Consider the following 19,351-nt stretch of genomic DNA (forward strand, 5'->3'; position numbering starts at 1 on the left):
GCGGTCGGTAACGGGGCGGGAGGCATCAGTCGGGTGGCCGGGAGGGGCTTCCCCAGGCAGGCACCCAGGGCTCTGTCAGGCCGGTGGGGTGGCTGCAGCGGGCCCGACTGGCTGTGGATCTAGCCCTCTCGCACATGTGTATGTCAGGTATCAATCATTGCCTGCTCCGATGTCACAGTTAATTGAGAAAAAAATTCCAATGCTGTGAAGAAGTCTGTCTTTTAATAACAGCAGTGGGAGCTGAGGAGCCTCAGCACTTCGTGAAGCTGAGCCCTGGATATCCCATGGAAATGAAGCATTAAATCATTGCAGGGAAGTGTGCAGGAGATGGGAGCTTGTTTCAGCAGTGTTTCATGCCATTCAGTTTATCGTTAGTGGTAAATTAGGTTTTAGTACTTAGAGGTACCATCTCTCAAGGCAAAGAGATTTCAAACTCCATGACTTCCTATGGAAAAATGAGCTGGAGTGCTCTGCCAGTCACCCTGACATTTCCTTTTTTGTCTGTCCCCTACACAAGCTGTAAGATTTTTCTTCACTTACATATTTATTCAGTATAAATAAATATTGCATTGTAGCTTTTGATGGAGACAGCTGGAGACTGTAGGAAGACAGATGCGAGAGTGAGTCCCAATCCCCTGACACACCTGCAAGAGGTAGAACCCTGTGTGGCAAAGCGGCGCTTGTCACAGGCATGCCACCGGGCTACACTGGCAAGACTCTTAGGCAGCTTGCGGGGAGCTGTTTTATCCCAGTCAGACACCTCGGCCTCAAAGGTGCGAAGCAGTGACTATTTCTCTATGCATCGCTATTGTACATGGGTATGTTTAAATTTAACCAGGTTTATTAGGATGACCACTGTATCTTTACACACGCCAGTGTGTGTCTAATTTCACTGCGTGCAGCTTTCCTGGATCTCTTTTACTTTAAAACTGCCAGCTCAACATAAGCAGATTGTTCACTTTATAGTCTCTGGGTCATGGGTTTATCATGTGCCTTATGTGCACTTTTCTTACGGGGTTTTTGCAGCCTATAGCTTTGCAGCTTCTTTATAGTGTTTTGGAAACAAACCAAGGGATCCCATGATGAAATTACCTTGATTTCACTGCATTTTGCTGTGAAATTGGGCTAGTAAGTTTAGGGACAGAAGAAGTTATAGGGGAGGGAGTAGTTCATTCAGCCTTATGAGGTACACTCTATCTTCAAGACACTGGAAAAATAAGTCAGGAAAAAAACAACCACCAGTACTGGTTATTGGTCTCTTCTAAACTAAGAAGATGTTTAATCGAAACAAAATTGTTTCTAAAGATGAAATTGACCCAAAATGCTACCAAAAAGATGGATATTACCATGCTCATGGCAGAGGAATAAACATCAGGACTTCTTTTATCCTCAACTCTGCCACCAGTTCATTTAGTTAGATTGGTTACTTTCAGTTTTCCAGTTTAAAATGGAGAGGGTAATGACTGTTTAGGACAGCAATTGTCCTTGTAGAGGGAGTCTCTGAACATGCAAACTGTTGTATCTGGGGCTTGTGCCTGCTGAGCCCTTTACCTCTCATGCAGGTTGAGGTTAAGAGTCAGTTTGCCATGTTCTGAACAAGATGCCAATTCAGCTGAAGTCACCATGATCTCGGAAGCCAAGACTAAACAGATACTTGTTTTGTCTAGTCTAAGGGGACTATCTTCACATACCAGTTCTTAAAATTGCTTTTTCATAGTATCATGTACCCCTTGTGTGACTTTTGGGGGCCGAGGAAGTTCGATATTTTCCAAGAACCCAAATACAGAAGTTCACTTGTAATCCTAGTGTTTAGTGTCTGGCTAAAATATCCTGCGTGAAAGCTTTGCAAGGTATTCATCCTGTCTAAGGTGATTGTGGATCGTCTCACCAATCACATAAATCTTGAAATATTTTTGAGATGTGTATGTTTAAATTCATTTGCCATATGTTCTCAGTTATGTGTGCTATAAATGATGAAAGAGTGATATACAGCACTGAAGTTATTTCAGTTTACATCAGTGTAGCTGAGAGTAGATTACGGCAAAGGCTTCTCCTAGCAAAATTCCCATGGGAAATGATTAGTAAAGTCTTATGCCTAAAGTTGGTAGACATCCAACAAGACTTCACAGCATCGTATTTCTGGACATGCTCCAAGAAGAGAACGATCCAAACAAGACCATTTGCTGATGAAAGATCAGAGTTAAGTAGCAAATGTCTATGTGACTGGGTGTTATGTGTATGTATTGCATATCATATACCCAAATATTTATATTCTGTATTTAAGTTTGCTCTGGTATTAGTTCTTTCCCTTTTTCATATGGATAAGGGTAGCTGGTGAAACAATGCAGTTGTTTTCTCAGAGACAGCAAGATAACTGAAGGTCAAAGTGAAGGAAAAGTGAAGAAAGCAACCAAGGCATGTTAAAACATGAATCTAGTCAGAGCAGAGAGCAATCAGTTCTGATTTCTTCTTATGTTTAGTATCAGGTTTTGCGTAAGACTAAGAAATCTATCCAGAAGCTGGAGCGAACCTTGGGTTCTTTGCTGAAGATGAAAGGTAACTGTATGCAAGTATTTGCCTTGGACAGAGTGTCTGGGCTTGTTTTTTATTTATTTGTTAAATAGAAACAGATAGGTATGTGGCTGAGCCCATTAAAGCCTTAGAGCCAACTGTGGCTTTAGTTGTAGCAATAAGCAAGGGATAGTGAAAAGTGTCAATCCACAAAGCAATGCACCTCAGAAATCCCTCTCTCTCAGTTGTTCCTACCCCTTCCCCAGCCTACGTGAGGGAAAGAAGGAAAAAAGTAATTCCTGCTGTCCCATGGCAGCAGGCGGTTCAGGCAGAGTGCCCTTGTCACCCTGCTTCCAATTCACCCCCTGCAGGTGTGGGGCTGGTGTGGGTCCCCAGGCTGCATGTTTGGGCTTCCACTGAGAGGCTGCAGGAGCACGTGTGCTCCTGGCTGCAGCGACATGGTGCAGTGCAAGTCACGAGCACCCAGTGTTGTGAGTAAAGCACAGCCAGAGCTTAGACTTCAGAACAGCAGGCTCTGGTGTGAGGTAAAAGAGAAGGATAGAGAAGCTGTTGAGGATTTTCTAGTATAGGAAGTGGAAGCCTTTAGTTAAGAATTTACTCCAACAGAAATGGGTAAGAGAGATGCTGCAGTTCTGTTTTCTTTCAGCTCGGCGAGTCGTCTTCATGCACTCCTCTGTTACCACCTGTGACACCATGCGTCATGCCGGTCTAGCATGTGCTGTCAGCAGTTGCAGCTCCCGCTGCAGGGCTTCACGCCCTCACCAACACGCCTTGTGTTCACTGATGCTGGCCACTGATTCCAGTGGCAGCAAGTAGGACTAGGGGCTGATGAGGTAGAGACATATTTTTATGTCCCTTCAAGTGTCCAAATTACGTCAGATAGAAAAAAACATTTCTATTCATGCAACTTGGACCTCACATCTTTGGATAACCTATAAAAGTCAGTCATAGGTAGAAGGAATAGTCTGACAGAGCAAAATGGAAGGGATCACAAGCACTGAGGCTGGTTGAGGAGAGTTTGGAGGTAAACTGCCCCTTGTATTTACTTGCATATATCGGCAATTCATACTGCTTGTGAATCACAGGTTGGTTGTTGGGGTTTTACATGCAATTTGCTCATTATATGGCAATCACAAAATACTGTATTGACTAGTGCTTGTTTGATTTGCTGGTTGTTTTCACCATCAGTTCTGTCAGACCAACATTAGAAGGAAGGCATTGATTCTAAGTTCCTCAATGATCATAAACTCCCAATAGTTGGAGGGGTAGAAGTTTCTCCTTTTGCATCATTTTTGCCTAATGAAAAGCTCTGACTTGTGAAGAACTAGTTGTGAAATTATTCTGTTTGATTGGGGCTGAGGGTGAGAGGAAAGCCAAAAGTGCCACTGATGTGACAGTAACCTTTATGCTGACAACAGAGTCCTTCAGTCTGGAGGATGGAAACCCGTCCAGCTTAGAGGAAGTCAGGGAGGAATATGTCAAGAGGCACTTCAGCAATCACAGGTAAGGGCTTATACCAATCAAGGAAAGGTGATAATACTTTGCACTTGCTTCCATCCCAGCATTTCTGAATCTCTTTGTCATTATTGCTGAATTTCCAAGCAGAGGCCTTTCATCATGACGAAGAGATTAAGAGATTTCACCTGGACCCCTGTAATCCCGTATAGTGCACGAACACTCTAAGCAGGTCTTATTTCCAGTCAGCACTTGTATTTCTTTTCCCTTCTATGTAGCTGATCTTCACCAAGGACTTCTTATTCACCTGCAAAGCAAAGGGAGGAGAAAGCTGGCTTGGGAAGAATGACCCTGTACTCTGGAGTGACCATGACAAGGCTTTATTAATCTAGTTAAGAAGTTGTTCATGTGGCTTTTTTTCCTGTGTGTTCTTTCCAGCACTGCATCAGCCTCGGAAGCTGTGAGTGAGAGTGACTCTACCATCTGGTATTTGATAGAAGAATGTGAAAAACAAACATTGGAAGAGGATGGGAAGCCAGAATTGGTCCAGCCTTCAGACACTTCATCCCCAGATCTGGTGGAATTTGATCGGTAGGTGCACCCCACGTTGCTTTCATTTTTTTAACTTATTTGCATTAACACTGTGCATTTAGTCGCTGCCGTTCATGCAGCCCTGCTGGAGCATGCATCTGCCTTGCAGAAGCCTTGTGCCAGCAATTTTGGCCATGCTGGTGATGAAGTTGAGCACCTCCCAAGTCCCTTACCTGCAACTTGCATCTGAATGGACTCCCAGCGTTGTAGCAGCCCCCAGCTCTGCAGGCCTTGGAAAATCCCTGAGAATTTTCCACCCATCTTCAAGAAAGAAAAAAAAATTTCTTTCAAGTGTGTCAGTCCTTGTTTGGCCATGCTTTACTGCTGTCCATATGGCTTGCAGAGTAAGATGCAACATACCTGCTAATAGTAGTGCTTTAACAGTCAAGCTCGGATGGAGTAGGTTTGATTTATGCAGGTGTGTGTCACTGTGTGTTTGCAGAATCAGTACCACTATCAAGTTGTATCCCTTCAACGGGGCTAGATTTTAGGAATGTAGAAATTGATGTACCAGATGAAATTCTCAAGAGTCCAGCTGTATGTGTTCTGCGGAGATGCAGGAACCAGAAGTAGGCAGATACTTTCCTCCACAGGTATGTTCATCCTGCCTCTAATGGCATTGTTATGAGGACATGAACACTGTTGCCCCTTCCAGAAATGGACCCTTAGCTTCTCGCAGCTTGGAGTACTTTTTTTGAGAGATCAGAGCAGGGTAAGGCTGGATGCAACCAGGGAAGATCATGTAGTCCTCAGCTTGCGGGCTGCAGAATAATGGTGGTCTAGAAGATATCAGCACTCCTCAAAATGTCTGCAACATGGAGAAGCAGGAGGAGAGGAACATAAACACTTACATATGTGTTACACTTACAGCTAGTGGGTGTGAGTGTGTAGCCCCCTTTAGGGATTGGCTCCTAAGTACCTGATGCAGGACCTAAAAATCGAAGACCGCTGTTCTCATGTCATTGGACCGTGTATTTTATTCTGGGGTTGTAATGGTAAAATTACTGTTTTTTCCAAGTTATTAGTATCTTAAGACTGAGTACATTATTCATCACATTCTTCCCCTTGCTGTCAGACAGCACTAGAAGGTATTTAGAGGTCATGGGTGCTTTTCCAAAAGGGTAAAGGATCATTTCATTTTAAAGATTTGAGGAACAGATGGATGTCTAATCTATCCTGTACCATCAAGCAGAGTCCATTTCACCCTAACCATTCCAGAGTTAAGAATAACCAGTGTAAGAGAATCCACAGCTGCAGCTGGCATCCTCTTCCACAGCGTCACCACCATGAGCAAAAACTTCTGAACTTCCTTCTTCTCTTTTGCTTTGAACTGGTGTTTATTTATAAAATTCCCTTGGATTATTGAGTTTTTCATCAAAATGAGACTGCAGCTGTGCCAGCAGATGGCACCAGCCTCCCGCTACCGTTCTGGCTTTTGATCCTGTGAGAATCAAGGTGGCTGTAGTAAGGTATCATTTACAAGACCTTGAAATGTGCTGAATCAAGATTTTTCGGGGGGAAGTAAACTCTACTTGATCAAAGACTGCACGACAGAGCTGTGAACACCTGACTTTCCCCTTCTTCACTGGCAAGGTAGACCAGGGCCTGTACTGTGCAGACTCTAGCACTTACCCTACAGTCTTATGGCAGACTGCAGTTGGTTCATACCTAATTCTTCTCAAAAAATGATCTTTTATAACAGGCATAAAACAATAGGGACTCTTCAGCAAAGAAAATAACAGCCTTTTGGTGATCGTCTAATCACATTATTTGGGCAACATCAGAAATGCTTTGAGCTTCAACGGACTGTTATTTTTTTCCATGTCCAGCAGTAGGAGCTACATTGGTAGGACTACACAGTACTCTGCCCAGTGCACAATGTGGTTGTCTTCTTCCAGCCGGGAAGGAAATAGTTGAGTCATGGTTCAAGCTTAATTTCTTTAGCAAAGCAGTCTAATGGTGATTCATATTCTTCTGTTTGAGAAACTCCAGATCCTTTGTTTGGAGCTGGACATCCAGAATCCTTAGTAAGCGCAATACCTTACATGAGAATACTTACTCCCCTTCTGGTATTTTGTCTCCAGCAATTGTGGAAAATATTCCAGAGTATGGAAACTGGAGTTTAAACATGTTTATGCTTGCATGCAGAATTATCTTAAGATTTTCAGTATTGGTTTGCTGGAACAAGTATTTAAAAAAGCAAAACAAGAAAGACTGAACTCTTGAGTTACTTTCTCATGCAATACTGTTCAGTTAATCAGGAAATGTGCTCATTTGGGACATCTTCCAAGGAATGATTTTAAGCCCAAACTTAGTAACAATGACTGCTGTTTATAGAACTCTTGGTTTGTACTCCTTTGATCTTGTAATTTTCATCTGAGAAGCTCCAAGCATTTAATTAACGTAAAATAACCTTTAGTGCTGCTTTTCAAAGTAGACATTATTATCCCTAGTTCACTGTGCCACACAGTGCTAACAGAAGAAGTGGGCTCGTTCTGAGATTTAGTCACTGCGTTGAAATTACAACACTTATGTTCCATTACCAGTTTCACTACAGACTGCAAAGCAGACAGTCTTAGGGATGTGTTTCTTCAGATGTAAAATGGAGGAAATTGAGCTCCGATGCTTATTTAAGTCAGATCATCCAGGCCTGGGGTAGACTCTTTCTGTCTGCCTATATAGTACCTAATATGTCAGGATATGACTTCAGCCAAGGCTTTTAAGTGTAGTGCAATGCCAGTAAAAGTATAAAAAGTGACTTACAGTGTAAAAGCCTCAGGATACAAAGGCAAGTAACTTAAAATTTATTAAATGCCAGAATGAGGTTTGCCTGTGCAACAAGTACAGCCTGCAGCGCTTGGAGCTTCTGTTGTGAGGCAGTCCTGCTGAGGCTGTGGCTGGAGCCTGCCTTTTGCAGATGAAATCTTGGCAGAACAGAGTTGTTAAAATCTTCAAACAGTGTTGGGCAACCTTCAGTAATTGTATGAAGTCTTAGAGGGGGGAGTCAGTGAAGTAGTTATGAATCAGAGCTACTCCCCAGTCTCCAGCTGATTTACAGTAGATGGCTGCCTCATAGCCTGCTCTTAAGAGATGCTCCCTTTCCCTTCATTACAGATACCTGTATTTTTATAAGCACACAGTGGACCTGCTGATAGAGCATGGAATTGTTTGCACTGAAGAGGTGCCTCTTCCTGAGGTCTCCACAACTATTTCCCACCTCTGGCAAGAGCTTTCTGAAGAAAGGAGAGACAGCATCTTGCAGTACTGTAGCCAGAGAGATTTACTTATGGATCCTAAGGCTGCTTGCCAAGAGCCTGCATGCACTCAAGGTAGTGTGAGGGACAGCCGAGGTAACAGTGAGGAAGCCCGTGGTTCCTCAGTCTCCACACCAGATGAAGTAAGTGCTCAGTAACATACATGTCTGTCCTGAAACTCCAGGCCTTCAGATGCTAATTGTCTCTGCATCTTTTAATTGGAAACATACAGTAGTTGTAATTGAGCTTGCCCAAGACCACTTGAATGCATAAGTGGAGAAAATAAGCAGTCTTTTAATAAATGTCTGCACCAAATTCTCTCTTGGTAAGATACACAGCATGCTATAGGAGTGCAGTAGTAGTAGTCCTGCTAGTTTCCACTGACCTGTAGAGTTTCTGTGCTAAGTAACCGTTAAATTTGCTCTAACTTGCTCCAGGGGGAGGGAGCAAGAACAAGAATTATACAGTTACTGTGCTCTGCAAACTCTTCCAGGGGCACAGATGATCTAAATCCAGAAAGAATACCCAGTTTACCAAGGCCTGCTGTGTTTTGGGTTGGGTGGGGTTTTTTTCATCAAAGAACGTAGTAGCAAAGAGAAATACTTAGTAGCAAAGAGAAAGTATTTGTAGACCAGTTCCAGTGGTACAGGGGTAATGACTGCCTGTGTCATGCACCTTGGCAGAGCCAAGAAGTCAGTGACTGAGTAGGCCAGGGTATTTGTTAAAAAGAGATGAAATAATAGCCAGCCATTTGTAAACTGTTCCTGGAGCACTGATTACTTAAGCAACTAGCTGCTCAAAGACATGTGTGTAATTTTATTAGCTGCAAGGGAGGTACAGATGTTCACCCCTAGCATATAAGTAAATTGCATTGACAAGTCCTTTTTGAGTCACAGGGCGCAACTCACATCACTGACCTCCTCAGGAAATGTCATGGGGATGTCGCATATACAGTACTTTCTGGCACAGAAAATGTGTGGACTGCATTATGGCAGAGTGAATTAATGAGTTTATCAGACTGTCACACGGAGCATCTAAACCCCTTTGTAAGCCAGGTTGCACACCGGAATCAGATTTGGGGGAGACTGGCTGGTACAGCTCCAGCCATAAGCAGCAGCCCACAGTCAAGTCTCTAAAGCACTGGTATGATTCATGGTTTTTTACTGATTTGGGGGGAAAGGTAATGTTAAGTCTAATTCCTAGAGGTTGAAGCACAGGCCTAAGGGATTGGACTAACCTCGTGTTCCTAGTCATGAAGTACAGTTATTCCTTATTATTCCTGCCTTCACAAAACCCTCATGGTTTACTCTAGCTGTAAACATATCTGTTAAACAGAAAGAAAGAATATCATGCTTTTAAAGACTTCATTATTAAAAATTATGCCCTAGGTAAAACTTTTAGGTGGCTGGATATGTTGACATCTGAAATGCTTTTTCTGATAGGTAATGTTTGAAGATGCGTTTGATGTTGCTGCTGGTTTCCTTGATAGAAGCGAGACTCAGGGAATGACTAGCCAGAGGTAAATTACAAACTCTCCCCTTTTGCTAGACAGAGTAAGCTAATAGTCCACTGTCAATACTCCACAGCAAGTTTTCTGTGGAGTAAGGCAATAGGCTAGCTTCCTTTTTTTTGTGCCTAGTTTTTAGCACAGCCTCCAGCAATTGTGCTCACAGTAATACTGTCTTTTAAGGTGCAAAAGTGAAACGATTAATAGGCATTTATGGCAGAATCACTAAGAATCACTTATTAAGAGCACCCCATCACTTCAGGGTAACTGGGGTCCTGATTTTCTTCACCGCTATGCATAGCTTTCCGTCTTTTCAAATTCCATGTTTGTAATGTTTTCCTTTTCTCTCTCTCACTTACCAGGTCTGTGAGGACCATAAGGCATTCCCTGGATAAGTCAGTTAATCATAAACTGTACTCTCATTTAATGAGAAAACAATTGTTCATTTTTTAACATTGTTCCCCTTACCTTTTTCAAGTACCCTAAATCAGTCACAAGGAGATCACAGAATCACAGAATCATCTAGGTTGGAAATGACCTTGAAGATCATCCAGTCCAACCATTAACCTAACACTGACAGTTCCCAACTACACCATATCCCTCAGCGCTATGTCGACTGTACTCTTAAACACCTCTAGGGATGGGGACTCCACCACCTCCCTGGGCAGCCCATTCCAACACCTAACAACCTGGTGTGTAAAGAAATACTTCCTAATATCCAGTCTAAACCTTCCCTGGCGCAACTTGAGGCCATTCCCTCTTGTCCTATCGCTTATTACTTGGTTAAAGAGACTCATCCCCAGCTCTCTGCAACCTCCTTTCAGGTAGTTGTAGAGGGCGATGAGGTCTCCCCTCAGCCTCCTCTTCTCCAGACTAAACAACCACAGTTCCCTCAGCCGTTCTGACAGATGATCAAGCTAAAGTGTGGTTGACCTGAACAGTAACATCAAAGAAACACAAGACCTATTAAATAATAACATCTCTTTCCTCTGAAGGTCAGATGAGTTACCTAAAAGAGAACATGTCAGATACAAAGCTGGTACTGGCTTTGATTTTTCCCAGTAGACAAAACAAAGAAAAGGGTTGCTTTTCTCAAGAGGAAAATCACATTATGACTTATCTTTTATGCATTCTTGCTATTTAGTCTTTGTTAGGATTGTTTCTCTTTGCAAATAATGTTTTTAATCTGTTTTTTTAATCCCATTTTCTACTTATTTTTCCATAGAGAGTTATTTAGTGTGAATCTCTTTCCCTCTTTCACCACCATTCCACCTTTGCACTTCCAGAACAGCATGAATGGAAATAAGGTTGTTTTGACTGTTGATCAGAATATCCACTAAATAACATTTATTGGGTCACAATTGCTGTTTGCTTTTCAAATAAAATTAACTATTCCTTAATAGTGCAACGTATTGCCATCATCTTTGGAATCTATTTTAGGTCCCAAATTAGATTAATATTTCAGTAGTCAACATTTATCCTGCTCCCTTATTTCCCTATCACTCCATGACTTGTAATTCTGGACAGAGGGATGATGGCAGAACTTTGTAAAATCCCAGGGAGAATATAGAGGTGAGGTCCAAAATGAATATCTTAGCTTTTTGCCAGAGTTACCTGTTACCTGAGTACAAACCTGCCAGTGATAGCTAATATGTCATTTCATGACCACGTGTTACTGCATTCACTCAAAAACTTTACAGAAGAAGTCAGAGCTGTTCCTCTGAACAACCCTGCAAAATACAATACCAAATAACCATTGTCATTCTCTGTTATAATAGATATATACTCTTCCCCAAAACAGTGTTACTATAGTTGTCACGTATCAGTGGATCTCTTTGTTGTGATACTGGTTTCTTGTATTGCTGTTCTCTGTTCATATGTATCTTCTTTACATTTGTTAGACAATATCTTGTCAATACATCCACCTCTGCTCCTCCCTGCCTTGCTTGGCTTTTGTCTTCAATATCAGAATCCTCTTGGAAACAGTTTGGGTCTTTTTTAATTTATAAGTAAAATGTAGAGGAGAGAAAGCAAGTAGGAGAAATAAGGGAACAGGAAATTAAATATAGTATCTGATTCCATTTTCAGTTCAGCATTTGCAAGCTGTGCTTCTAAAAATCCAGAGGATCACCACAGACTCTATCTGCAGATCACTGACTTCTTAAAATGCCTCTTCTTTGCTAATACACAGTTTTGCCAGGTAAGCTTTGCCAAAGGATTCCTTATAGAAGGAGCAATATACTTCTGTCATTGTCAGAAAGGGATTTCTGTTTCTGTGCTTCTCATCATATTACAAATATCATTACAAATAAGCACTTGGGGTTCATCAGTTCAGATGTGTCATTCCAAAAGGTCAGTAGGATTGCCTTTGTAAGAGGCAAAGCATGAGGGGTTGTTATTGCTTAGAATATTATTCAAAATGGCAAGTGACATGAGGAATTATTTTTTTTTTTATTGTTTGCGTGAAAGTTGCTTGTGGAAAAGCATGAATGATCTTATGTGAGCAGGCGAAGCCCATTTCGCAGTTTTCCATTAATCCCCAGCCACTTCATTCTGAGCTCAGTAGGACCACCTTCTGCTGTCTGGGTGCCAGGTTCCCTACCCTCAGCCCTCCACTGGCAGACCTCAGGAGTAGGGTATTCATGTTCTTGAACAGCTGCTGAGCTGCCTCTTAACCTCAGCCTACAGGTGCAGGTTCACTGAGCCAGAAGTTGTTGTGTTTGCAGTGTTCTTCTTCCCCTTCTGCCAAGGAGGTGGCTCAGAGCTTGCACGTAAGTGGAGGGCCGAAAGAGAGATGCCCCTCAGCCAGAACATGCTTGTCTGAGCTCAGAGTCAATTGTACCTCCAAGTAGCCACTGTTTTGCTATTTTCTATCGCCTAGCTTCCACCTAGTCTCTGTTACTTGAGCAGTTTCTCCTTTGAAGGAAATAGAGTGTTTATGATGAGGGGTAATTGGGACAGAAAACAAAGCAGAAACTAGTGTTGCACCACTATCTGAATCTATCACATAGTGACTGCTGCGTGCCATTTGGTTCCCCAATCTCAGGGAGACAGTTGCACTAGAGGAGGTGCAGAGAATGGCATCAGGCACAGCAAAAAGCATTAAACAGGAGCTACTAGAGTAGGAGTCTTCCACAAAAAAAGACTGAGAGGTACTGTGAGAGAATTTTGATCCTAAATGGTGTGGATTTGGTACACAGAATGATTATTCATTGTCTAACACCAGAAGAACTAGAAAGCACTCAATGAAATGAACAAACAACATATTAAAAAATATCTGCACGTGCAGATTAACAGATTTAACTCCTGGGGCATCAATCCATTGACAATTACTAAATGTGAAGGTCCACATAGAATTTCCAGCTCAGAAGGTCCTCGCAGCACACAGTTTGCCATAACGTGGGAGCATATTGTGGAACAGAGCACACTGCATGCACAATTCTTACACTTTTTGTCTAAACGTTCACTCCTGGCTGTTGCCAAAGACCAGGCACTAATCTACACAGCCCTTTGGTCTGTGAATAGCTACGCTCTGTGTAACAGCAGAGCTCTTCTTGTGTTTACGTAAATGACCATGAACTGAGCACACCTAGAAAAGAAAGAAAAGTCTTAGGCAAGATACGGTATTTTCCGGTTTTAAATTTCTTCTGTGAATGTCATGCCTGGCAGCATTAGGTGGTCTCATTTTGTCCTTCTGCTTGGTGCTGCATTGTTATATGTGAGCCCAAATCCATCTCACAGCTCCCAGATGAGGCGGTATGAGAAGAGGTAGTGTCTCTTTCAAGCTTTAAAGTGGGACATTTGAAATAAGACTAGGAAAACGGAAGTGATGGGAAGACAGGCAGCAAAAGAAGCTGAAGTACTGCAAATTGGCAGTCGACTGAGCTCTGTGGATCCAAAAGGAAATAAAAGGCTGCACGCACTTCTTTTGTGCAGGAACTTTGAGTTGTCTGTGATAAGACAATAAAAAGGGAGTTTGCCCAGAAATCACCCAGGCTAGAGTACTGATAATGTGAAGGTCACAATCTGTTTTGGTTTAAATAACTGCAGTACAGCACATCTAGAGAATCCTGCCAAGAGGAAAAAAAAAAAAAAAAATGACTGACAAGAATTTTTTGTTTTGAGAGCAGAAATTCGGCTCCATCTCAAAGCAAACAGATTGAGGCAGTTATAGAAGCGGTTGCATAGCAGGGATAGGAGATATTCCAGCTAGCTTGAAACACACCAACTCAGGCGGCAGCAGCAGAGAGCTACGTACCTTACCCCAGAAACTGGGCTGCTCAGAGCATTGGAGACTCCTGGGCTTGACAGGGAAAGGAGCCCTTCCTGCTTATCTTATGGGTGTGACTGAACCCCTGCAGACCATTCCCCTTCCCTTGATGTGGAACCTGTACTGGTACTATACTAGCCCAGGAGTTTGGGCAGTGCTGGGATAAATTATCCCAAGGGTACAGTGATGTCCTGGTGCACTGTGCACACACCTTGTAGAAGATACAAAGGTGGGTAGCGGGTACAGTACCAAGGCGAGGCATGAGATGTACACCTGACTGAAATACAAAAGGCAGCCTATGGTCTCCTTTCCTTTCATCTGCAGAGCTGATGAGGTGACAGCTTTTATTGCTGGTCATTGCATGCCAGTGCTCTGTTATGCCATTTCTGGTTAACTGTCCAGGTACAAAGTACTGTTGTTGGATTGTGTATGTTCACTGTTTCGTAGTCACAGATCCACTGAGTGCCACTCCTCTTGAGCTGCTGCCCTGGCTCTCAAGGCTGCCAACGGCATACACCCCACTGGTGTAATATGCTTGAGAAAGACTCACACAAGAGGAGGGAGGAAATCGTTTGGACAAAGAAAGAAAGGGCTCTTGCAAGGACAGTGACCCAAAAATGAGAACAGGAACATGCTTCCATGGTACATGATAGAGATATATTTCTGAGCATGAGATTATTTAAGCAATCTCGTCATTTTCCAAGAGCTGTTGTCTTAAGGTCACATCATAAGAGATGCTTAGCATCAAAGGCAGTAAGAAATTAATTTAGATTGAGGTCCAAAGTGGTTTTTTTTTCTAAATAGCACTGAGCACCTTTGCATCTTCAAAGGCACACTTTCTGCTAAAATTATGGATTTTAGATGAGTCACTTGACAAGCAAGTGGGATTTAGTACTCCTTAAGCTATACATTTTTTAAACAGCACCTATTTTTAAAAGCAGTCTTGCCCTAGAGTCTTGCATCAATGCAGAAGGTGGGCTAGATGAACACTTTTATCTCCTAGACTTTGATTTCTCAAGAGCCACTTATTCTCTGTAAGCTGGTGAAAGAGAAGACCATTTCCTTCTGTTCCTAAAAGAGCAGCGAAGCCTGAAGTCAGTTAAGGGCTCAAGGAAGCTCTCATATCTTCAAAGCCTGTGACCCACTTGCTACCACAGTCAGTAACAGCTGTCTACATGATGTAAATAGACACAGGGTGAAGCCCTGTGATTTTAGAAAGAAATTAGTTGAAAATTTGAGCCATTCTTCGTGCACCTCAGGCACTTCACAAGTGCTGGTTGCTGATTCAGAGAGGAAGGAGGGCTCATGGGGCATTAGCTGACACGTGTCAGCACTTGACCAACCCACTGTATGTTTGAAACACAATCAACTCCTGTGGTTTTTAATTCTGCTTGACTTTGGGGGGGCTTTCAGGAAGAAGATCTTCAGTTTGATTATGAGACTGTGATGCTGAGGTGCACTGAGACCTTCGATGATGAAGATTTCTAAACAGTATCTCTCTTTGCTAATGTTTTGCCAAGCATTGCCAGGCACACCAGGCATGTGAAGAGACTGCATCTCTTTCAGTGAAGCACCTCTCTGAGCAGAGTTTGGAGACACTGTGTTAAAGTGGTTTGTTACTGTTGACTTCCCATTCCCTCAGCAGTGCTTCTTGATATATTAGTTGAGTAATTTATACCTTTAAAAGTTCCAGCTTTTAGATATTTATGAAATCATAAGAAATACTTTTGTCTATTGCTTTTTAATGTTTAACCTCTGTTCACAAGTAAACTGAGGCAGGTACAGTTAAGTGACCTTGCCTAGCATAAGCTGTGGGAGAGCTGCAGAGGTCACATCAGTGACAGCCTGCGCACCCCCAAGTGTGCAGTATCTGCAGGTCTCAACCTGCAAAAATCACAAAGTGCCCTGCACCCTGTCAGTGATTACTTTTCTGGTGCAATTTTTCAGCTTGGGCTGACAAGGAAAGAGGGATTTCCTCACAGAGAGCAAGATGAGGCTCTTCCATCTCTTTATGAGGACCGCAGCAGAGGCCCACTCCCCAATCACCCAGAGAGGTGCGGGCACAATAATACACCTTAGATTATTTACTTTTGCAAAGTGTGTAAAGCTGAGTGATCAGCCCTGTGCTTTTCTGCCACATCTCATTCTTTGATGAGTAGTGCTGCTCAGATAGTGTCTTGGAATTAAAAATGCTGTGAAGATGAATAAAATCCTTCATATCTCGGAGCTATCATTAAAGGCTCTCTGCAGACTTGGACAAGTTGTGTTCTGACAGTGGTTATGCTGAGGTCATGCTAACAGCCATCACAAACAGAAAGGCTAAAGTTTTATTTTAAAATCTAAACTAAAGCTGGCCAGGTATTCAGTCTTCAGCAATAAGGTTTTTAGGCTGAATCCAAGAGGGCTGGGCTGTGCCTTGGTGCATAAGAGCATTATACATGCAGCTGTATTAAGCAAACACATGTGGAGCCTAGTACTGAATTACAAGGGGAAAGTAATTTTTCCGGAGCACCTTCTGTCCCTGTGGTTGAGGCTGTGGTAGCACTCCCAGGTGGATGTTTGCCAGGCTGCTGTGTTTGGAAGTGGGGGTGGGGGGTCCTAACTGCAGATCCTGTTTGGGTTTAAGACCCCCTCTGAGTTCTCCAGGGTGCAGCCATGTCTTTCCCCGGCCTTTCTAGTGTGCTTCATGTGTACAGGCTGTCATTGCTTTGAGGCTATAAGCAATGCTGGCTCTCCCTGTTCCTCCTCTCCCTCTCATTCCAAAATGCCAAGCACGTGCATCCCCTGGGCAGTCTGGGTTTTGGGACACACGCTGGTTGAAATACATGTAGACTTTTCAGGGGATCCAAGGTAAAATCATTCTTCCCTTTAGCTAGTACAGGAAACATACATATGTACCTACAGTAATAAGTGTTTACATTAACTGTTCTCCCTGTGGTTTCTTATCTTTATGTAGTTGTGGGGGGAAATAGGTTAGTTTTTCTCAGTATTGAGGGTACTTTTTCTACAAGCTTTTATCTGTAGGGATCATACAGGCTTCTCTCATCTCCAGTTCCATTTGCCACACAATATTTGGTCGGGTTTGTTACACTAACAATTCTTTCACCACATCCATCTTAATTACTGCATCAGCTGAGGTCAAACTTGGCAATACTGTCATGTGCCGTAGGACAGCCATGTGAGTAGATAATGTTCAAGGGTTAACAACCTTTTCTTATTAGCCCTTCATCCCCACCCTTTTGAAGGCCAGTTCAGGAGAGAAGTTAAACAGTAGAATATTTTATTTCCAAATGACTTTCACCCTACCACCTACCAGAGGAGACAGTTTTAAATGGACACCGTATACTATGTAGATGCATTCCCTTGGTCATCACACATGAGAGCTTCTGAAGCTTCACCAGGAGAATTTTAGGTTGACTGGCCTGAACATTAATGTGAAACAACAGGTGTGTTCAGGTAATGTGAAAACAATAACTCCTCCAAACAGTATCAGGTTTTTGTGAGGGGTGTTACAACATTAAGGAGAAGATGGAGAACACATTACTTTGGTTCCTCCTGTCACATGATCACAATTTGCAAGAGTGCAGGTCTGCATGTAATGTGGGAAGGCAGTTTCCTCTCCTGCAGAGCCAACACTACACAGACAATATCTGTTCTGCCCTGGCGTGCGTGAGGTCCGCTCTGCCTGGGCAAGGAAGCAGTCTTAATTCCGAGTGCATTATTGCTGCGTGTGCGCGGGTACCACATTGTTCAGCGCTCAGTAGTTGGTCTGATGGAAACTTTTCATGAAAAGATCTGGAAAATGTAGGCTATCAGGCTACTGGGGCAGTGTGATGGGAAGGAATTGGAGGCAGAAAGGCAGGGAGGGAGGAGTGGGAAACACGAACGCGGCAGGGGATGTGCGGCTGCTGCAGGGGTTTGGACAGACCAAGCTGAACAGGGTAGAGCGGAACCTAGTACACTACAGCATGGCAGCCCCTCACTTTACAACACATTGAGCATAACGTAGGGCAGACCTACTGCCCAGGTCATGTCTTCTTGTGAGAAAGCTGTGAAAATGAGCCTCTGATCAGCTGTTCTAGAGCCAGTCACCTAGGTTCAAGCAAATACCCATCACCAGGTCTCCTCGGCCAAAACAGTAGGAGCATCTGCCTGGACTTGCCAATTAGCTGCCTGCCTCTCTGCAAAGCTGCAAGCAGGGTGACCCCACACCTGGTTGAAATCAGTAAGTCTTGCTGCACTCAGGACTCAACAGTAGCACAAAGGGTAATATAGTTGACAGGTAGCTAGCTGTTCTCCAAGCAATGTGGAACAGCCCTCAAGTGTTCAGTTTTACACTTGAGGATCCTCTGATTTTCATTTATTTTCATCAAGCAGCAAATAAACAGAAGCTGTGTTGCTGCGGTGCAAAGCCAAAGCTGTTTCCAAACCTCAAGTGGCAACACACAGCTGGGAGGAGTGGTGGCCTTGCAGCCTAACCCATTTCGTTTTGTGTCTACTTCGTTTTAAAAGTTGGAAGTGTCCCCTTGAGGCAAATAAAAGTATATTTTATGCATATATAACAAACACACCAAAGAGGGAATATTAAAGGACCTTTAGGAGCCTGAGCTTGAAATAAGGACATAAACAGCTTCTGAAAAAAATGGTTTCTAAGCCTTAGCAACAGCAGACACAGCTGCCCCAGAGCAGCGTGCCCACCCCCCCAGCAGTCTGCACCTCCTGGGCCATAGGATGTGCAGGGGTAACAAATAAGCCTCCACTGGGGATTGGGGACCCCTCATGCTAGGAGCTGTATAGTCATGCCCAGCTCTGCTCCAGGGAGCTTGCAAGCCAAATACAGGATGGAGACACACAGACACAGCAGCAGGCTGGAAACGCAGGGTGATGGCATAACAGACAGGCAGTGGTCTCCATCCTTGGGCTGGGGAACAAAAAGCCAGTTGAATACTGTTTTTTGTAGGAAACCTGTGAAATTTTTTTTTTTTTGAACAGAGCTAAAGCAAGTATAAACCTCTGTCACTTGTCAGCATTCTAGCATATCTTATGAGGAGAAGCAAAAAGATATGGCTGCAGCCTCCACAGAGCTGACACAGAGCCAGTAAAATTACTGAGGGTTCCCCATTTGTGCTTCCCAACTGTAACACTGAAGGGAAAAGTCTCTCATGGAACATGGAGCATCTGAAGTGCTGCATAGTAGGGCAGGTTTCGGCTTGTGTACCTCGTTCATTAGCTGCACATCCTGTTCGCACCTAAACCTCTCCTGCAGTGTGTGGCGGGTCTGGCCAGCAGCAGCCTGGCAGCTTCAGTACAGGACATGAGAACACAGTGATGTAGACTAACAGCTCGCTTTCACACATGTGCTACAGCACAAGTAAATTCAAGAGTGATGATGAGTAAGACCATGGGTTTGTCTGCTAGGTCCCCTGGGAGCATAGGCAGGCTCTAAATGAGCTTAGAGACGTAGTCAAGGTTGTGGAGGATGAAGAAGATACCAGAGCTGAGATGCCTGGGACTAGTCATCTCTGTAAAATCTGTGATGGTACGGGGGATCAGAAATACTTAAATGTGCAAATCATTTTTTCTCCCAAAGACATAACAACCACAGTCTTCAACAGAGGCACTCCAACCTGCCTATAACAGCAAACTATTTATACCATAATGTTTCCTTCTTTAAGATCCCAGTACTCACACAACTGATGTATTCAGGCTTCATTCACTTGCAAAGCAAAAAAAACCCAATGT

General features: G+C 43.3%; 1 protein-coding gene across 1 annotated transcript; it reads left to right on the forward strand.

Annotated features, from left to right (window-relative positions):
• Nucleotides 1-389: 389 nt before the first annotated feature.
• On the forward strand, nucleotides 390-15,251 carry STRA8 (stimulated by retinoic acid 8). The gene is made up of 8 exons (XM_074825406.1): nucleotides 390-773; nucleotides 2,481-2,556; nucleotides 3,951-4,035; nucleotides 4,426-4,578; nucleotides 7,693-7,975; nucleotides 9,275-9,351; nucleotides 11,428-11,539; nucleotides 15,023-15,251. Exons 1-8 carry the CDS (start codon nucleotides 582-584, stop codon nucleotides 15,095-15,097), a joined length of 1,053 nt encoding a protein of 350 aa, XP_074681507.1. The 5' UTR covers nucleotides 390-581; the 3' UTR covers nucleotides 15,098-15,251.
• Nucleotides 15,252-19,351: the final 4,100 nt, after the last annotated feature.

This window comes from Strix aluco, chromosome 5 (genome assembly GCF_031877795.1).
Source record: "Strix aluco isolate bStrAlu1 chromosome 5, bStrAlu1.hap1, whole genome shotgun sequence".
Taxonomy (NCBI): Eukaryota; Metazoa; Chordata; class Aves; order Strigiformes; family Strigidae; genus Strix; species Strix aluco.